At 40.6% G+C, this 17,469-nt stretch overlaps 1 protein-coding gene across 8 annotated transcripts; it reads right to left on the reverse strand.

Annotated features, from left to right (window-relative positions):
• Positions 1–236: 236 nt before the first annotated feature.
• max (myc associated factor X) lies at positions 237–17,192 on the reverse strand. Of its 8 annotated transcripts, none has more exons than XM_026194916.2 (5): positions 16,991–17,186; positions 16,671–16,697; positions 9,057–9,164; positions 3,670–3,793; positions 237–1,848 (listed from the first exon to the last, which is right to left on the reverse strand). In XM_026194916.2, exons 1-5 carry the CDS (start codon positions 17,024–17,026, stop codon positions 1,661–1,663), a joined length of 483 nt encoding a protein of 160 aa, XP_026050701.1. In that variant the 5' UTR covers positions 17,027–17,186; the 3' UTR covers positions 237–1,660. The 8 variants fall into 8 exon arrangements, with proteins under 8 accessions (XP_026050701.1, XP_026050698.1, XP_026050696.1 ...); XM_026194913.2 differs by having other exon boundaries at positions 9,039–9,164; positions 16,991–17,176; XM_026194911.2 differs by having other exon boundaries at positions 3,670–3,808; positions 9,039–9,164; positions 16,991–17,176.
• Positions 17,193–17,469: the final 277 nt, after the last annotated feature.

Raw genomic sequence — 17,469 nt, forward strand, 5'->3', positions numbered from 1 at the left:
AAAGAAAAGCCTTTGAGTTTTTCGATGTTTAGTGCCTCAAATAGCAGCTAAACAGTTGACATTTAGCATTTCAGTTGATCAGGTTTGATAAGGTCTCGTCCTAAATGGTCTCATTGGAAAGGCAGCTGTCAAGAAGCCATTCTTAAAAAAAAGAAAAAAGAAATTGAGCAGAGTCCAATATTTTAGCACTTTCACACACCGAAGGAAATGCTGATCAGTGACCACAGACAGACAGCTAAAGGATAAAATAGTTTATTTTATAGTCTCATAGTAAAGGTAGGCCTCAACTTGCAAGACAATTGTTGGCAGTATGTACAACATACTTGTAATTTCCATGGAATGGAACTGGACAAAGACCTACTACACTAATAATATCCTTCTAAATAGAAATTAAATGGAAACAATATACATACACACACATTTCCTAGACACGAAAATGCTTCCTTTTTTTTTTTTTCCTTGGAGGGGGGGGGGGATTCAGCAACATTGATTTTTACTGTGTAAAGCACAACACACTGACATGGACTTCTTTTGCTTCCCTGTACTGCAGGAGACGGGGGCTACTTTTTCAGATTCAAAACCTAGTTCATAACCTTGAAGAAAACTACATGTGACAAAATCAGCATCATCTCATGACTTGTGTGATCACTAAAGAAATGCATAACATACTGTTTGAACTTGAAAACATCCAATTAATGCTTTTTTGAAATATATAAAACGAGATGCCTAATGTATTCAGCCACCTAAAGTCATCCACTACTTCAAGCTAAAGGACAAAATACGATATAAGTTCAGGAATATTCTCCTTCAAAACATCAATTTCAACAGAACAGGTTTCTCTCTCTCTTTTCTTTTTTTAATCATCTTGTGTTGACAAGTGTGTGCTGCAGGAAACGTCTGCAATCCAGTGGGGCTGAGGTGGGTTATCACTTTTAACATTTGCTCCGAGCATCTTCACATTCTTTACTGGAAAAAAAAAGAAAGCTACAAATGTTTTATTCATTTTTAAAAAGGTAAATCTTTCCAAAACTTTTTTTTTTTATCTAGGTGTGTGTGTAAATTCTAAACAAAAACAAAAAAAATACATAACATAGCAGTGCTTGAAAGAGTACACCTGGCTCATCCTTCCTCCCAAAGGAAAAAAAGATAACTTGGGGGAGGAGGAGGAGCTTTACTGAGGGTACACACACACACAAGAAAGCCTCGAGTCCTTACATAGCCAAGCTGCCTCTTTTTAGGATTTGGATTGATGTTGCTAAAGAAGGGGAGGATACCAATGATGGAGAACAAAAATCAACAGAGAAAGAGGGGTGGAGGAGGAGGGGAACCTGAAGCTCTCTAGGTGGATTGAAGCAGTTGTCTTTCACCCTGCTTACAACCTCTCTCCCGTGGGTGGAGACTGGCTGGAGAGAGACGATTGTGGCGGCTGTTGTGAGGAGATTTGATGGCGACGAGTCTCCAGTGCGAGCCCATCCAGAGATGGAGGAGAGAGGATGACGAGGGAGGCCGAGGTGGTCGTTGGCATGAAGGTAGGAGAGGTCGGTGAGCCTCGAGAGCTTTGAAGGCCGTCTCCCCTCTCGCCCTCCGCTGTGCTCTGCTGCCTCGACCGCACCTATTTTTTTTCCTTTTTTTATTTTTTCGTTTTAAGACGCTCGGCTCTCTAGCTTGCCTCCACGCGCACCTTCTTCCTGGTGGGTGGCTCTTCTGCCTCCGACTCCGAGCTGGAGTCGGAGCCGCCGTCGAAAGCCGACACGGCGCTGCCTTTGGGGTTGGTGTACAGGCTGCTGTCAGACGAGGAATAGTTGGCCTGGAGCTGAGCTGAGCCCTTCACTTTCTCCAGAGCGCGGACTGCGTGGACACAAAGGAACAGAGAACTCAAATTTACTGAAGAAACGATTGGTCTGAGGAAACACTGCTGATCATAATTCTCTGCTTTTATAAGCTGGACAGAAACCTGATTAGGATGCATTCAAAGCACTAACAGATTACTTTCAGCGCGAGATCTTGAAGTAATTAAACAGATTTCAAACAGTCAAACTTAAGAGTGAATCTGAATCCTGGGGCCAGAATCGCCCCAGCAAAGATACCAATCTGGATGGCATTAGAAATTGTGAAGGAGGGCATTTACTTTGGACTCTTACCTGCAGTTTCATGAGTTTAACAACTTCTCTTATTGGCAAATAGCTCTCCCGTGGCTATTCATACTACACCAAAGTAAAAAAGTAGTAAATCAACTATTAAATGACAAAAAAGTTACAGCACCAATTTCTGTAGTTAAACTTCTTTAGACCGACAGAAAGGGCAGCTTCTTTGGGCCGGCCCACTCAACATTAAATTGGGTTGTTTGTCGCCCACAATGTCACATGAGCTCAATCAAACTGCTTCAAAGCCTGAAACTGGACTGTTTATTGAGCCTTCTAACAAACAAACAAACAAACAAACAAACAAAACCCTTAATTTTACATATATTATCTTATTTCTATCAGTTTTGCTACAGCTGGCATTTTTGTGCAATCTAATGCTTAAAAGGGGGGAAGGGAAAAAATCAGAGTGATGACGCAGGGGTCTCACAAAATTTTAGCCTCCTGAGACCATGCATCCTTATGTGGGAACACTGCACTCAGGATTTTCTGTATCCTACACTTAACTCTGCTCAATGAAGCGTATTATACTTTGTTAAAAGATGGTGACTTATTGTATTATAGTGTAAAATAAAGCAAATGCAACCATTTTCGGCTCAGTTATCAGGAGGGTTTAAGACTTTAAGAAACAAACGTGATTCATATACATATGGAAAACATCCTCATTTTGCACAAGAGTATATTAATGCACCATGTCTAAGCTACACCTTTCATTGAGTTTTGGAGGATTTTAGGTACATCAGAGAGCAGAACATGATGGTCCAAATTTGCTCAAGGTCTAAACAATGACAATATTTAGACCTTTGTCTCTCCAAAGTCTCTGAGAAAGCTTCCTGTGCTCAACAGTTAAAACCATTTTTGTCTCTTGGATTCTCCAGTAATGCTTGGTACGAAATGCACATTTATAGGTCCTTTTGCTTTTTATGTCGAAAATCAATCTTGTTTCCATCATTCTGAGCTTTGCCAGGTTTGTCTAATCCTTCACTCTGGTTTTAGTAACCACCATCTTCGTTTACATGACTGTTATGAGCTTACTGAAGAAAGCCGATTGTAACCTGGTTACTGAGAAGCGTGGAAATATTAGCCTTAGAGCAACCTCGGCCCTGGACGTAAAAATAGACAAGCACATCTCATACATAAACTTTAGAAACATGAGGGAGAGACGTTAGAGGGGCCATTCTCTTTTAGGTGATTACATGGAGGTACAAGGAGGCATGTTATTAAACGCTCAAACATAATGATAAAATGTTGTATTTCCCCCATGTAGTTGCAGATGATCCTATAGTAAATTTAGAACAGAAAAGGGGGCAGACTTGTTCTTTTTCTAAAAAAAACTAAATAAATCTGTTTATGCGTAAAGAGCAGTGTGTTCTGAAACTATTCACACACACACACTCCTTTATCGCCAAAACATTCAAACAAACATTTATTGTTCGGCCGTCCACGCTTGCACCTATCGGGTGGAAAACCTCACAGCCGACCCAAACCAGCATTAATCAGCCCGCCTCTCCCCGATAAGAAGTGTTACCTTGTTGCTCAAGCAGTGCGTTCTGCCTCTTCAGGTCGTCGATGTCCTGCTGGTGTGTGTGGTTTTTCCGCCTCATGTACTGAATGTACTCTGTGGCTTTGTCTAGGATTTGAGCTCGAGACGCCTGTTTGGTAGACTGCTGTTAGTGACACATGCAAAAATTGAAGCAATGACGCAAGTATACAGAGTCTTTATCACATTTCTAACACAGTAACGCTAACCCCTGCCATGATGCTACGCAGACTGGCCCCAGAGAGCAGCACACTGCAGACTCAAACCACTGCAGGACACTACAGGGTATCTGAGACAGCAGTGCATTTCTCTACCTAGCTTGCCTTCTTTTAACCCCCTGAAATCTGCTAGCACTTCAGTCTGACATGCATAAGCTTTGTCATACCCCTGACAAGTTACGGTCAGAGGCCTCTCCTCGATTACAGCAGACAACAAACACTGCAGCAGCAACCAGCTCAGATTACAGCTTTGCCATCATGCCTACCTGGTGTCTGTCAGCTACTTGACCTGTACAAATTATGGCTGGGTATCACTGATTTTAAAAAAAATCATTTAAAGGCTCCAACTTACCTTCTGTTTAAGAAAAACAAGTCTAATTTAAATTAAAGTGACAGTGACAGCAAGAGGTGTCCACCATAGAGAATGTGATACAATCCCCCGTTTCTAGGGAAAAGTGAAAAGTGCCAGATGTGTATGAGTGTCAAAGAAGGTGCCGAACCAAAGTTGCCTGCAGGTTTTTCTTGTGCAAACACTCGCTAACCAGTAGCTCAGGACAACTGGAGAAAGTGCTACACTCACTGGAAATGAGAACGCTTCCCTTAGAAGTAAAAGCTGTGCTGCAGAGCTGAAGCAAACATGAGTTTCATTGAATGCCAATGATCTGTTTCCTGCTTGTGACGCAACAGCTCGGAGAGTAGCTGGACCATATTTGTAGACAACTCCACCACTTCCATTCAAACAACTGCAGCAATATGCTAGCGATCAAAGCAATCACAAGGCCAAATGGTCAGGGAACAACCTAGCAACAGGTGAGTCACTGGCCGGTCTGTAGGCCTGCGTGCCTGTGTCTTTAGCAATTATTTTCCTAGCAACTGCAATCAAACCTCCAGCAACCAGTTGGGGATTATGTATCCTTCACAACAGGCAGTTACCAGGTGGTCACTAACCACTCTAAGCCCAAGGCCTTATTCAGTTGATCTTTTATTGCCACACATCCAAAATTGGCAATAAGTTAATTTCACATGGCTAGCAATGGCACGTTTACAAAACTTCAATTAAGGTCATGCGTTGCAAAGAACACGCCACTGGAAATAAATTTAAGTATATTTGGGATTTAAGCTTTATTTAACTGTCTATACTGAGGCCACTATGTAGTTTATTCGAGTTGGCATATCTGCACTGCAATTTTGCTACTCGAATAGCACTTGTGAGTGGAACTTATCTCTTCAAGTTGAGCTGCTCTCTTCCCGTCAGTTTGGCAGATAGAGGCACAAGAAGTGCTCGTCAGAAATGCACAGATGGAAACGGCACCAATCGCAGTCATTGCAATGAAATGCAGTTACCTTTGTAGGGCGATGCATGTCTGGTCACGAGGTTTCATAGGATTTTGCAGTTACAACGTACCCACAGCATAAATTTAATGCAAACATTTAAACTCTACATCACTCTTATTGATAAAGGTAAGCCAAGTAGTATGGATAAATATATGTGGACATTTTCCTCTGCCTCAGAAGGTTAACACTGCTAACTGGACCTTCACCCCATCCACAGATGTGTTGCTGCCAGAGGAGGCAAAAAATGTCCATCAGATATATCCTACAGATGATATGGATGTCCCCAACTACTAATTTCATAACCGCTTTAATGCCTTTGCAGGTTAAACACTGCGTTAAAGGGGATACGAGTTGATTTCAGCTCCTTACCCTGCAACAAAACACATTTGGGCAGAAACACAACCCAAATATCTCCAAGTCTGATGGCAGTAAAGCTGCTCTTGGGTAGCGCTTTAGCAGCTCTACTGCTGAATTACAGCTCACCCCAAGAAACTCAGAAGGCTTTAAACCTTACTTCAACTCAAAGGCAGAAGCGGACTGACATTTAAGGAACAGACGTGTTTCTTCTTTCCCAAAAAGCAGTTAATCAATGGAAAATTAGAATTTAGACTGAGGATCAAGTCTAACAGTCAGGAAACAATAAGTGTGGCACCACCAGCCTTCCTTCCTTCTAGATTATAGGCTCAACATGCTTGCACTGAATGCACTTTCCAACGCTCAACTATTTAACACGTCCACATATTCTAAAGCAGCCAACATACTAGTGTTCATTATCTTGATCAAAACACTGCTTGAAAGAATTTTCCAAGATGCAATCTATCACATTTTTTTACTCTGCTTGTTTACGACATACATTACGGCCATTAGTGCAGGGGAAGGGGAGCTGTTGGGTAAGAAAAAACCAAACACTACTCAAGCCAAAATACCAACAAAAAACAGAAAAAAGATCAGAATTACAGTCAAACCACTGCAATCTTCTGTTTAACACTAGAAGGCCAGAACCACTAGGAACGTGAAAAAGATGCTCAATCATTAAAAAGGTTTGTTTATTTTGTAATTCGTCCTATATTTAAAGAGTTAAGCCTTCTGGTTAATCTGCCTGTTTATGATCAGCACATTGGTGCAAGTGATATGCCATAAACCAGCGGTCCCCGACTTTTGCGCCACGGACCAGCCTTTAAGGTGTCGCGTATAAATACAACAAAATAAAACTAGTACCGGTACCAAAAAAAAAAAAGATTTATTCATAACACACGTGAAAAGACTCAGGAAAACCGAGTTAACGATAAAAACGATAAAAACGATAACAAAATAACGCTGAAAACCGATAAAAACCTTGAAAACCATACATTTCACACCTGAGCCTCAACTCTCGCGGCCCGGTACCAAATGACACACGGACCGGTACCGGTCCGAGGCCCGGGGACCGCTGCCATAAACAGCCTCATAACCATTTATGCTAGTGTGGCTCGATCAGCCACACTCATCTCAAAGAAGGTTCACAACTCCCAATCCGTAACTGAACAGGGGAAGTCCATATTCCTATTTTTTACGTTAATGCAAGTTTAAGGTCTAAAAATTGGCAAAATGTTTATTATTGGGAACTGTGACCAAAGACTGTGAACCTGCCCAAACCACAACAGACTGCCACTTGGTAATCTTTGAAACACATACTCAGAAGCACAAAAGTACACTGATTTGATACCCAGCCATAACTTGTTTTGTTGTTTTACAGTGGGGCAAAAAAGTATTTAGTCAGCCACCGATTGTGCAAGTTCCCCCACCTAAAATGATGACAGAGGTCAGTAATTTGCACCAGAGGTACACTTCAACTGTGAGAGACAGAATGTGAAAAAAAAAATCCATGAATCCACATGGTAGGATTTGTAAAGAATTTATTCGTAAATTAGGGTGGAAAATAAGTATTTGGTCATCTCAAACAAGGAAAATCTCTGGCTCTCACAGACCTGTAACGTCTTCTGTAAGAAGCTTTTCTGTCCCCCACTCGTTACCTGTATGAATGGCACCTGTTTGAACTCATCATCTGTATAAAAGACACCTGTCCACAGCCTCAAACCGTCAGACTCCAAACTCCGCCATGGCCAAGACCAAAGAGCTTTCGAAGGACACCAGGAAAAGTATTGTAGACCTGCACCAGACTGGGAAGAGTGAATCTACAATAGACAAGCAGCTTGGTGTGAAAAAATCAACTGTGGGAGCAATCATCAGAAAATGGAAGACGTACAAGACCACTGATAATCTCCCTCGATCTGGGGCTCCACGCAAGATCTCATCCCGTGGGGTCAAAATGATCATGAGAACGGTGAGCAAAGATCCCAGAACCACACGGGGGGACCTGGTGAATGACCTGCAGAGAGCTGGGACCAAAGTAACAAAGGTCCCCATCAGTAACACACTACAACGGCAGGGAATCAAATCCCGCAGTGCCAGACGTGTTCCGCTGCTGAAGCCAGTGCATGTCCAGGCCTGTCTGAAGTTTGCCAGAGAGCACATGGATGATACAGCAGAGGATTGGGAGAATGTCATGTGGTCAGATGAAACCAAAGTAGAACTTTTTGGTAAACTCAACTCGTCGTGTTTGGAGGAAGACGAATACTGAGTTGCATCCCAAGAACACCATACCTACTGTGAAGCATGGGGGTGGAAACATCATGCTATGGGGCTGTTTTTCTGCCAAGGGGACAGGACGACTGATCCGTGTTAACGATAGAATGAATGGGGCCATGTATCGTGAGATTTTGAGCCAAAACCTCCTTCCATCAGTGAGAACTTTGAAGATGAAACGAGGCTGGGTCTTCCAACATGACAATGATCCAAAACACACCACCCGGGCAACAAAGGAGTGGCTCCGTAAGAAGCATTTGAAAGTCCTGGAGTGGCCTAGCCAGTCTCCAGACCTCAACCCCATAGAAAATCTGTGGCGGGAGTTGAAAGTCCGTGTTGCTCGGCGACAGCCCCAAAACATCACTGCTCTCGAGAAGATCTGCATGGAGGAATGGGCCAAAATACCAGCTACTGTGTGTGCAAACCTGGTAAAGACCTATAGTAAACGTTTGACCTCTGTTATTGCCAACAAAGGTTATGTTACAAAGTATTGAGTTGTATTTTTGTTATTGACCAAATACTTATTTTCCACCCTGATTTACGAATAAATTCTTTACAAATCCTACCATGTGGATTCATGGATGTTTTTTTCACATTCTGTCTCTCACAGTTGAAGTGTACCTCTGGTGCAAATTACTGACCTCTGTCATCATTTTAGGTGGGGGAACTTGCACAATCGGTGGCTGACTAAATACTTTTTTGCCCCACTGTAATCGATAGCTAAACAGCGATGTCCATGTGGTGATTCGGACTGAGATAAATCAAGCCATTTTGCACTGTGTGTTTCCTGAACTGAAATAAAACCCTTGTGCAGCCAGTTGCTGAACCCACTCTAAAAATTCTCTACGTCAATGATGTCAAAACAGGAAGAGAGCAACAAAATGTCCTCATAATAACTTCCCAATGCTGCTCCAAGTACTTAGACTGCATCACTGCCTTCCTGTTGCCAGTCTGCACCCTTCTACCATTTACCCTCCACTAATCAGCTGCCCAATCAATGCCCTCCACATGAAGCAACAAGACATCTGCATCTCTGAACATCTACATGCTGTTTTCTAAACATCATAAACAGTAAAATTCACATTTTAGCATAGACATGACACAATAACAATTCATTCAAATTCAAATATTTTTCATACATGAGTGTGTAGTTGGCATTTGTGTGGTAGGCAGACTTACAGGCTGAGTGTTACCAACCTTTTCTCCCTGCAGGGCGGGTACCGAGTCTCGGAGGCTGTGAAAGCTGTCTTTGATGTGGTCCCTACGCTTGCGCTCCAGCGCATTGTGGTGTGCCCGTTTGTCTGCCTGCAATGACAAGAGTCACAGGGCCTTAAGCCAGGCAGCAGAGCAGCGTGGGTAGAGGGACAGCGGGTGTCCAGCCGTCCCAGTCAAACGTTCACAAGCCGCTCTGCTGCCAAGTCGCACTCTGAAGTAAAACACTGCTTTGTGCTTTTAATTCAGTGCAGCCATCATTATTATTAACCAACCATTACAGAGGAGGAGGACTCATTTAAGATGTAGTTAATATCCCCAGTAAGGCATCAAAATTAGTTTGTCTTCAATCTATAATAAAACACTGAGAATGATAGTCACACATTTTTAAGGCCATCTTTAAACTGCTCAACAGCCTCAACCTGTAAAAATTCATTTTACTATTAAAGATGTAAATCCTTTCCTTTTCACCAACTTCAAAATTTGTGAAACATAACCCTCCTTTCTTCTTTTTTAATATCAACACACTTATCTTGTCATTTTAAAGAAATTCATATTAAAACAGGGACTGCAGTTCACTGAAACTCATGCAAATATTATTGCTCTGTAATCCACAAGATAAAAGGTTTAACCTCACAGTCCTCAACGGATTTCAATATCAGCAGCCGATATGACAGATTCTACATAGAAGGCCAGATCTTAGTGTAGACCGTCATTACTCTGATATTTTACCCAAATTTAAATATGACCAAAGGTGAGAAAACTTTTCTTTTTAACTAAACATAAGGAAGATATAACATATTTAAACACAAAATGCTTAAATTTATTAGACCAATAGTCATAAAAACAATCAAGCTAATATTTTAGAAATAGTCCAAAACTTGTTTAAATCTAAAAAATTATATTGGTATTTATTAGACAAACTGCATTTGTGTTTTTTAATACCTGCATTTATGCCGGCACACTGTACTCATCTGAGAAGTCCGAATTTAAGAACATCAGTCAACCATAGAAATCTAAATAAATAACTTTAAATTTTGCAAATTAAAGAGCATAAAGTGCATATTGGTGGATTAACAATCACAGAAACGTGAAAAATTATTTTGGTAATCACCAATAGTGTTAATCTAGTGTGACATAAACCTTACATTGGATAGTGGTCTAATAAATTTGCCAAGCACTGTAGATGCATTATTACATCTTAACATGCTAACAATGAAATGCTACTTCCAGCTCCCTCTTCATTTGCTGCAAAACTCTATTGTCTAAAATAGACCAAAATACGGAGAAATCTCTAAATTTGAACATGAAAACTAGTCACTGCAAACATGATGACAAATAATAGTGTCAGCTAACTCCCTGATGAGAAAGTAAACAGTTCAGCAGTCATGAACAGAGGTTGTTTTGCTCTCCAACCTTTATGGGGTTCGGCTTTTCACCGTAAATTTGAGGTTAATTTTAGGCTGTTGTATGAACTAAAATACAACATTTTTCATGTCTTTTGTCAAATCAAATAACTAGCTTAACTATAACAACCCAACACTATTAACAAACACCAACTAAAAACAGGCACATAACTAGCTGTTAATTCAAAACCACACATCTGAACTCCAATTATTAAACTCGAGGCATAAAACAGCTGCCATTAGCACATGACCAGAGCACTGATCAGCATGTAGTTCGGCCTGTTTTTAGGCCAAACAATTACAGCCTTCAATCAAATCTGACTCCTGACTAATCCATGCTGTCACCAGGCTGAGCCCAACTCCCAATAAGAGCCTCCAAAATCATCTGTACATCCACCATCACACAGCTTCAGCAAAGCACGAGATGTGACTAAAATATTAGCAATGAAAACAGAACAATATTTGTGGTCACGCCACAGTTTCAGGCAAAGAGAAGAGGAGACAGAAGTCAGGTGACCTTGTGTCATCTGACTCATTTTGTCCATGGATTACAACAAAAGCCAAAGTGGCCACGAGTGAGATGAAGAGCAGGTTAAGACAAGCCTTTCGCTGTGATCTCGGTGGGCGTAAAGCGTGACTCAAGTAATACTTTAAGCAAGTAAACATCCTGCTGAAGGTCTTAGCAAGAAGATAAATGCTGCAGAGCATGAACACATCCTAGACACCCTGAGTGTCACTGAAACTGAAACTTTAATTAAAAAAAAAAAAAAAAAACCCCACATATATACCCTTAAAGCTACCCACAATGCATATCATGTGACTCAGTGGCAGCTGCTCCTACAGTGTGTTGCATAAAACAGAGACCAACCAGAAGGGAGAAAAAACCACCAGGACCATGTGCCTCATTGTGCCAAGCACTCCCTCCATTAATCCTTGCATGAACAAACATGACTGCTATTGATGGCATGTGCAATTACCAGTCTGGTGGCTGTATCTATGGATGCTTCAGCGACGAGACAATAGATACAGAAAGTGCACGTGGTTGACTTTCTTGTTCAACGGCAATGAGGGGAAGACTATTATGTTCAGTATATTAACAGGAGTAAAGCCCAGAGTATGTTAGCATTCATTTATTATAGAATTCCTGCTTGTTAAAAGCAAGTGGTGACTTACAGACAAGCTATTTAAAACACTGGAACTGCTTTAAATACAGTTACCAATCAACGCTGGCCATTAGGTTTACTTTCCCTTTTGTAAATGTACAGTTTATTTGGCTAAACTCAGAGCTGGACGATAAAAATGACAAAAGAAATGCCCATGAATAAAGTTTTGCTCAATATAAATATAAGATATGGTCACCATAAAGCTGACAAACCTTATTCCAGCATGTTTTGACAGATAAGACAAAAGACCAATGATAATGAGAACACAGAGCCACGTCAGCATAGGCTGATATAGGAGGTGTAGCCAGTAGCACCACATATGCTAGTGTTTGGGCTGCAGCAGTACAAGTGAGTGTGATTGAGATAAAACAAAATAAAAAGTTTAACGACGACTCGCGGCACAAGACTCAAGCTACGAGAACTTTGCTGAATGGAACTGTCCGATAACAAGACACGATGCCAGTAAGCACAGTCGATAATGTTGAATTAAAGGAACTGACCATTAACATTTCTCGTACTTTCAAAGCTGTACATGGACTGTAGAGCGACGGCTGGACAGCTGTGTCATTCTTCGCCACCACACTGGCTTTGTGGTCAAGTTGCACATCTGATCCATATGAGCGTCACTGCCCACTTTGTTGAGACGGCACTTTGCTTCTTATTCGAAAAAGAAAGTGTACTTTACTGATCCCCGTGGGGAAATTCCTCTCTGCATTTAACCCATTCACTCAGTGAAGCAGTGGGCAGCCATTGGGCGCCCGGGGAGCAGTGTGTAGGGACGGTACCTTGCTCAGGGGTACCTCAGGGTAGCTGTTCAGGGGAATACAACCCGTTCCTCTGCTTCAGGGAACAGACGTTATAGACATAACTGTTCGCTTGTGCCTTGGAGCACAAGTGGCCCTAAACTATCTGAATGTTCTCCTTTGCCTGCATTTGAAAGGTTCTTGAATTTGTACAGACAGTCTGAATCTATATTAAAAAAAAATATATATCATTTTTTTTAATATCGGATTAATATCTAGGTTATACTTATTTGGAACAGACCAAAGATTTCAGTTTTCCATTTGTGTTTGTGTTCTTGATTGTATATCTTGGTATGAAAAAGAACCTCTAAGCTTGACCGAAATTGTGAGTCCATTTACAGCACGATTTATATTTCAGACTGATAAGAAAGAAATTATTGTTTTATGACTTTCTTTCCCATATCAGCCAGCCCTAGTTAAACCTCACAATAAACTCCAATCCAATAATTCCATAAAGCTGCTTTTGTTTCCTCATTTCTTTCCATTTGTTTAAAATTAGCAAAAATAAGCTTCACAGGCGGATTTTGACAGGCCTTTCACGCTTCTTCAAAGTCTTCGTTCACTATTAAGTGCTGATTTGAACAAAGTTCCACCACAGATATATATTTTAGTGCCTTTAAGTTACTCTTTGGCAATGTAAGTCGCACTCTCAAGAGGATGTTGAATATTTACAAAAACCATCAGAATTTGAATTTATAATAAATGTTTTAAAAGCATATAAATGTTAAATGTTCATGCAAAGTTTCATTGCACCAGTTAAAGAGGAGACAGGGTACATAAAGACATTTAAAACCACTGCAGTTTAAAACAGTTTCAAGGTCTGCAGTAGTGACTTATAAGTATAAAATGTAAGTACTTTTTTTTAAGGGGAAAAGTGGTTCTGTTCGGACAGTAAATATCACATTAGTAAAGATAAGGTTAGTCATTTCATGAAAAATTTGATTTATTTAATACCACCCACCTCATGACCTCAGAGGTAAATCATTTTTAGTGGTACACCAACTTCAGTCTGTTTAATTGAGGCAAGATTTTACCTTCAGCCTATGAATATTTTATATAATTTAATATTTTTACAAGCCCGAAAGCAAAAAAACAAAACAACTGTATCTGAGAAGGTCTAGAGGAAACGCAATTATTTAGATTTATATGAAATGACCCAGCTGTCTGCACTATACATGCTCTAACCTACATAATTATAATTTATATTGAACACTAATCTAATAACGATTAGCGGTTAATATGAAACTGCTTTTTTACATTACAAAATTTTATTAATCTGAGTACCAGTGAGGGTACTTTTTACTACTGTTAAATGTGTCTTTGGGAAAAGAAAACATCTCAAATTCTGTTTGTTCTTGTTGTTTCTTTTGAAGGCAAAAAAAAGAGTGAAAATAAGCTGACAGAAAACCTTGTTTTGGGAAAATTAAACAATATAATTGCCCCCAAATATCAAGATGTGACCCCATAGTACCGACAGAAAAATAAGGAATCATGCCTCTTTCTGAGAGCAGATTAAAGGACAGACACCACACCCTTTACATAAAATAGCCACAAGATCTCCACGTATGTACTGTCACGTAACCTGACATACCTTTCAACAAGTCTGTTCCTTCAGAGAGCCAGGACTGCAGCAATGTTTTCTTTATTTCTGACTTGTGTAGGAAATTTTAATTCCAAGTGAATCCACTTTAAAGGTTACATCATGCACATAATTACATTTAACTAGGTCGCCAACACTAAACAGCTGCTATAAACACAGCAGTATCTGCATCGTCAAGCTACCTTGTTGAGCACATCAGGCTCCACAAAAAGCAGGTGTCCTATTACCTGCTTGCAACCATTATCACTTCACTGTAAAGCTGATACGTTCTGCTGGCGGCCTACGCCAGCTGAGCTTCTCCTCCGTTCTATTCATACCTGATCATGAGACATTACATAACACCACCAGGTGCCTAGCTGCTGCTTCCTGGCCATTCCTTGACCAACTCACCTTCCCCGCACGAAAGCCTACGCTGCTGTCAAAACTTTTTCCACCAGTAACCATGGAAACGCCACTAAAACAGATTCGCCAGCAAGTGAAGCAAAGTTGACGATTTTAAAAAAATGTCCTCATTAGGACATATTTAAGATCTTACAATGACTGGTTTCACTGTTCATTAGTTTATACATTTCTGTTCTTGGAGCTACAAAACAAATCATATTTTGCCCCTTGTACATTTTCTAACCATTACACACTGCATACCATACATACATTAAGTGCTTAGCAGCCCCTTTGCTCCATGACTAGACAGCGTTCAGTCTCTTATCTCACCTTCCAAGACATATCTACAGACAACAGGCCCACTTTCCACATCACTATTCAAGTTTTGAGAACTATTCAATGTCTGCCACACCAAAACCATCATTACATTTTATTCCTATCTCTGTTTGCACAGCTAAAGTGGTGAATTTAGCTTTTTGGAAACAGAAATTGCAATCTGGGAAGTGCAATCCTGAGAAAATACGAGCCACAATCTAATTAAAAAATAAATAAATAACTGAGAGCATCTGAACAAGCTGACAAAAGTATTCTTGGTGGTAAATTTACTTGTCTGTAGATAATTAAACCACGAAGAGACACCATTCTGTTCTATTACTGCTGTTTGGCAAAACAAGAAGAAGGAAACTTCTTTTTATCCTTTATAAAATAATGATATTTCTCCACGCATCTGTGAGCACATCTGCCAATGTTGCAACATTTTTTTATACACTTGAGACCACTTTTTTTTTAAGCCATCTGACAAACATCCAAAATTATGACTAAGGTAACACTTCAATAATTGTGCAAAGCACTGGTGATTTTTTTCTAAAAGCAACTTGCCAGGTTTTGCTCTAAAGCTAGCTTTTCTCTAACTGTCTGAAGCAGTAAGTCGGGGTTTTCCTGCAAATAAAATTAACTGTGTTAAATATATTTACTCTTTTTTTTTTAATGGGGTTTAATCTAGTTTAAATTCACCCCCCAGAAACAGAAAAATGCATAAACTTCTTGTAAGTAAGGCAACCATAAGCAGACCAATGGGACTTGCTTGCATAATCAACCCCGAAAGGCCCATTTTAAGCAAGAAGAAAAATGCTCCTACTGTTCAGCAGAAAACGAAATATTTTCGGTATGCATGTATAAACTAGACAACACAAGCAGAACATTAAAGTCAGTATTGATCAAAAAATAAAGAGAGAATTGCCTCAGGTCTGTTGGGGGGGAACCAGCAAAAAGGCTATTTTCTAATCTTTATATCACTTCATGTTAACATGTTAACACTAATATTTCCTAAACAGCTCTTCCGCATTTTAATTCTAGTTATTTGACAGGCGGGGAAACATGGTGTTTTTGTGTGCACCAACCAAATCGTGCAGGGTGTTTTTTTTCCCCCTAGCTTGTATGCATGCAGCTATACGTCATTCATTTAGGCTGCCAGCCTTTTCGCTGCCTGTAGAGAGAAGATGGCTCTAATCACCGTCTGCAATACAGGAAAACATCCCGCTGCACCCTTTCCTGACACCAAGCCCTGTCCGAGGAGATGCAGCAGCCTCTCTACCCGTTACGCCCCCCTCTGCATCTGCATCATGGATGCAGAACAAAATGTAAACGCGCTCTCTTTACTAAGATGACCTACATGTATGATATGCAAACCTGATTGTGAGCGGAATCCCCGCGGAGGGGAGCAAAAAAGCCTGGGGTGGAAGAGGGGGGGAGACGACTCAGGCCACTAACCTGCTGCTACGGAGCACAGAAGGCTTTGTGTTAACCGGAAAAAAACAACAAACACGCGCACACACACAAAAAAAGCCTCTGTAGGGATAAAGCTTTGGTCTAAATATAGATTTCGTGTTACAGTCTCCCTATGGTCGGGTATACACAGGATGGGGGATACCCTGCAATACACTGAAGCCGAGGATTATCGCTTCACTTGCAGAGATGCATGAACAACTACACGCAAAGCAAAAAATACCGTCCACACACACATATATAAATAAATTTAAAACATACACGTGTTATCATCGAGATAACCGCACTATCACATTCTCTCTCATGACTAGCCCCCACCACCCAAATAGTGCAATCTGACTAATACACCATAATAAATAAATAAAAATTAAATAAGCAAAGTGGTGATGAATAAGTTAACTTAGCAATAATCAGAGACACATTTTTTTGTGTCGACAGTGGACAAATCCAGCATTACGCACCACAGAGTGATATCTCGGTGATTCTTCCTGCAAAGAAACAGAACAAAAAGTACAATTGTAGCCACAATTCTTCGTAAAGCTCCACAATCTCACTGTTTTCGCTGAAGAAAAGTAAGATAATTAATCAGGTCAACAATGAGCTGATGCAAGAAAGCCTACTGTTTCTTATCATTTAGCTGGAATCCCGATAAAATTACTCAGAAGATCAGAGCTAGCCAGCTTACTGCCAGCTAGCGCTTAGCCGACGAGCTAGTTGAGCTAAAACAAATTTCCAGCTGGCGGAATAACATCCTTAAAAAGCAAAAAGCAGCCATACTTACGTCACTATCGACTTCGATGTCATCGTTATCACTCATTCTTCGATTAAATAGGCTAGTTTAAACGGACGGGTGGCTAAAAAAACAACATGAATCAGCTTAGCACCGAGCGGCGCTCCTATACACGGACAGCTAACAGCTCACGTTCTGTTTGGACGGAGCCGAGGTGGACTCTACGGGCTCCACGTGACTGCACTCCACACACGCAGCTGCCACACCGCTGTACACATGCGCAGAAGCAAGAGGGCTTTTGGGAAGTGTAGTCGATAGGATTGTTTTTCTTAATTTCTCATATGCAAATTAATATTTGTGGAGCATTTTACTACAGGTAGTATTTATAAAATATATAATTTCCCCTGGATGAGTAAAGAAAGCATTATACAGAAAGTCTGAATACCGTTGTAAATGTAAGCAGTTGTTATTTCTAAACTACAATATCCAGGAGGGATTTCGCTTGTATACTACGTCACAGCGTCTTTATT

Source organism: Astatotilapia calliptera, chromosome 15, assembly GCF_964374335.1.
Source record: "Astatotilapia calliptera chromosome 15, fAstCal68.1, whole genome shotgun sequence".
In the NCBI taxonomy this organism is placed as follows: Eukaryota; Metazoa; Chordata; class Actinopteri; order Cichliformes; family Cichlidae; genus Astatotilapia; species Astatotilapia calliptera.

Coding starts and splice junctions, on each gene's coding strand:
- max (XM_026194911.2), bottom strand. CDS start 17,026: ATGAGTGATAACGATGACATCGAAGTCGATAGTGAC. Junction 9,165..16,670: donor CACCGAGATATCACTCTGTG/GTGCGTAATGCT, acceptor TTGTCATTGCAG/GCAGACAAACGGGCACACCA. Junction 3,809..9,038: donor AGGTTGGTAACACTCAGCCT/GTAAGTCTGCCT, acceptor TGTCACTAACAG/CAGTCTACCAAACAGGCGTC.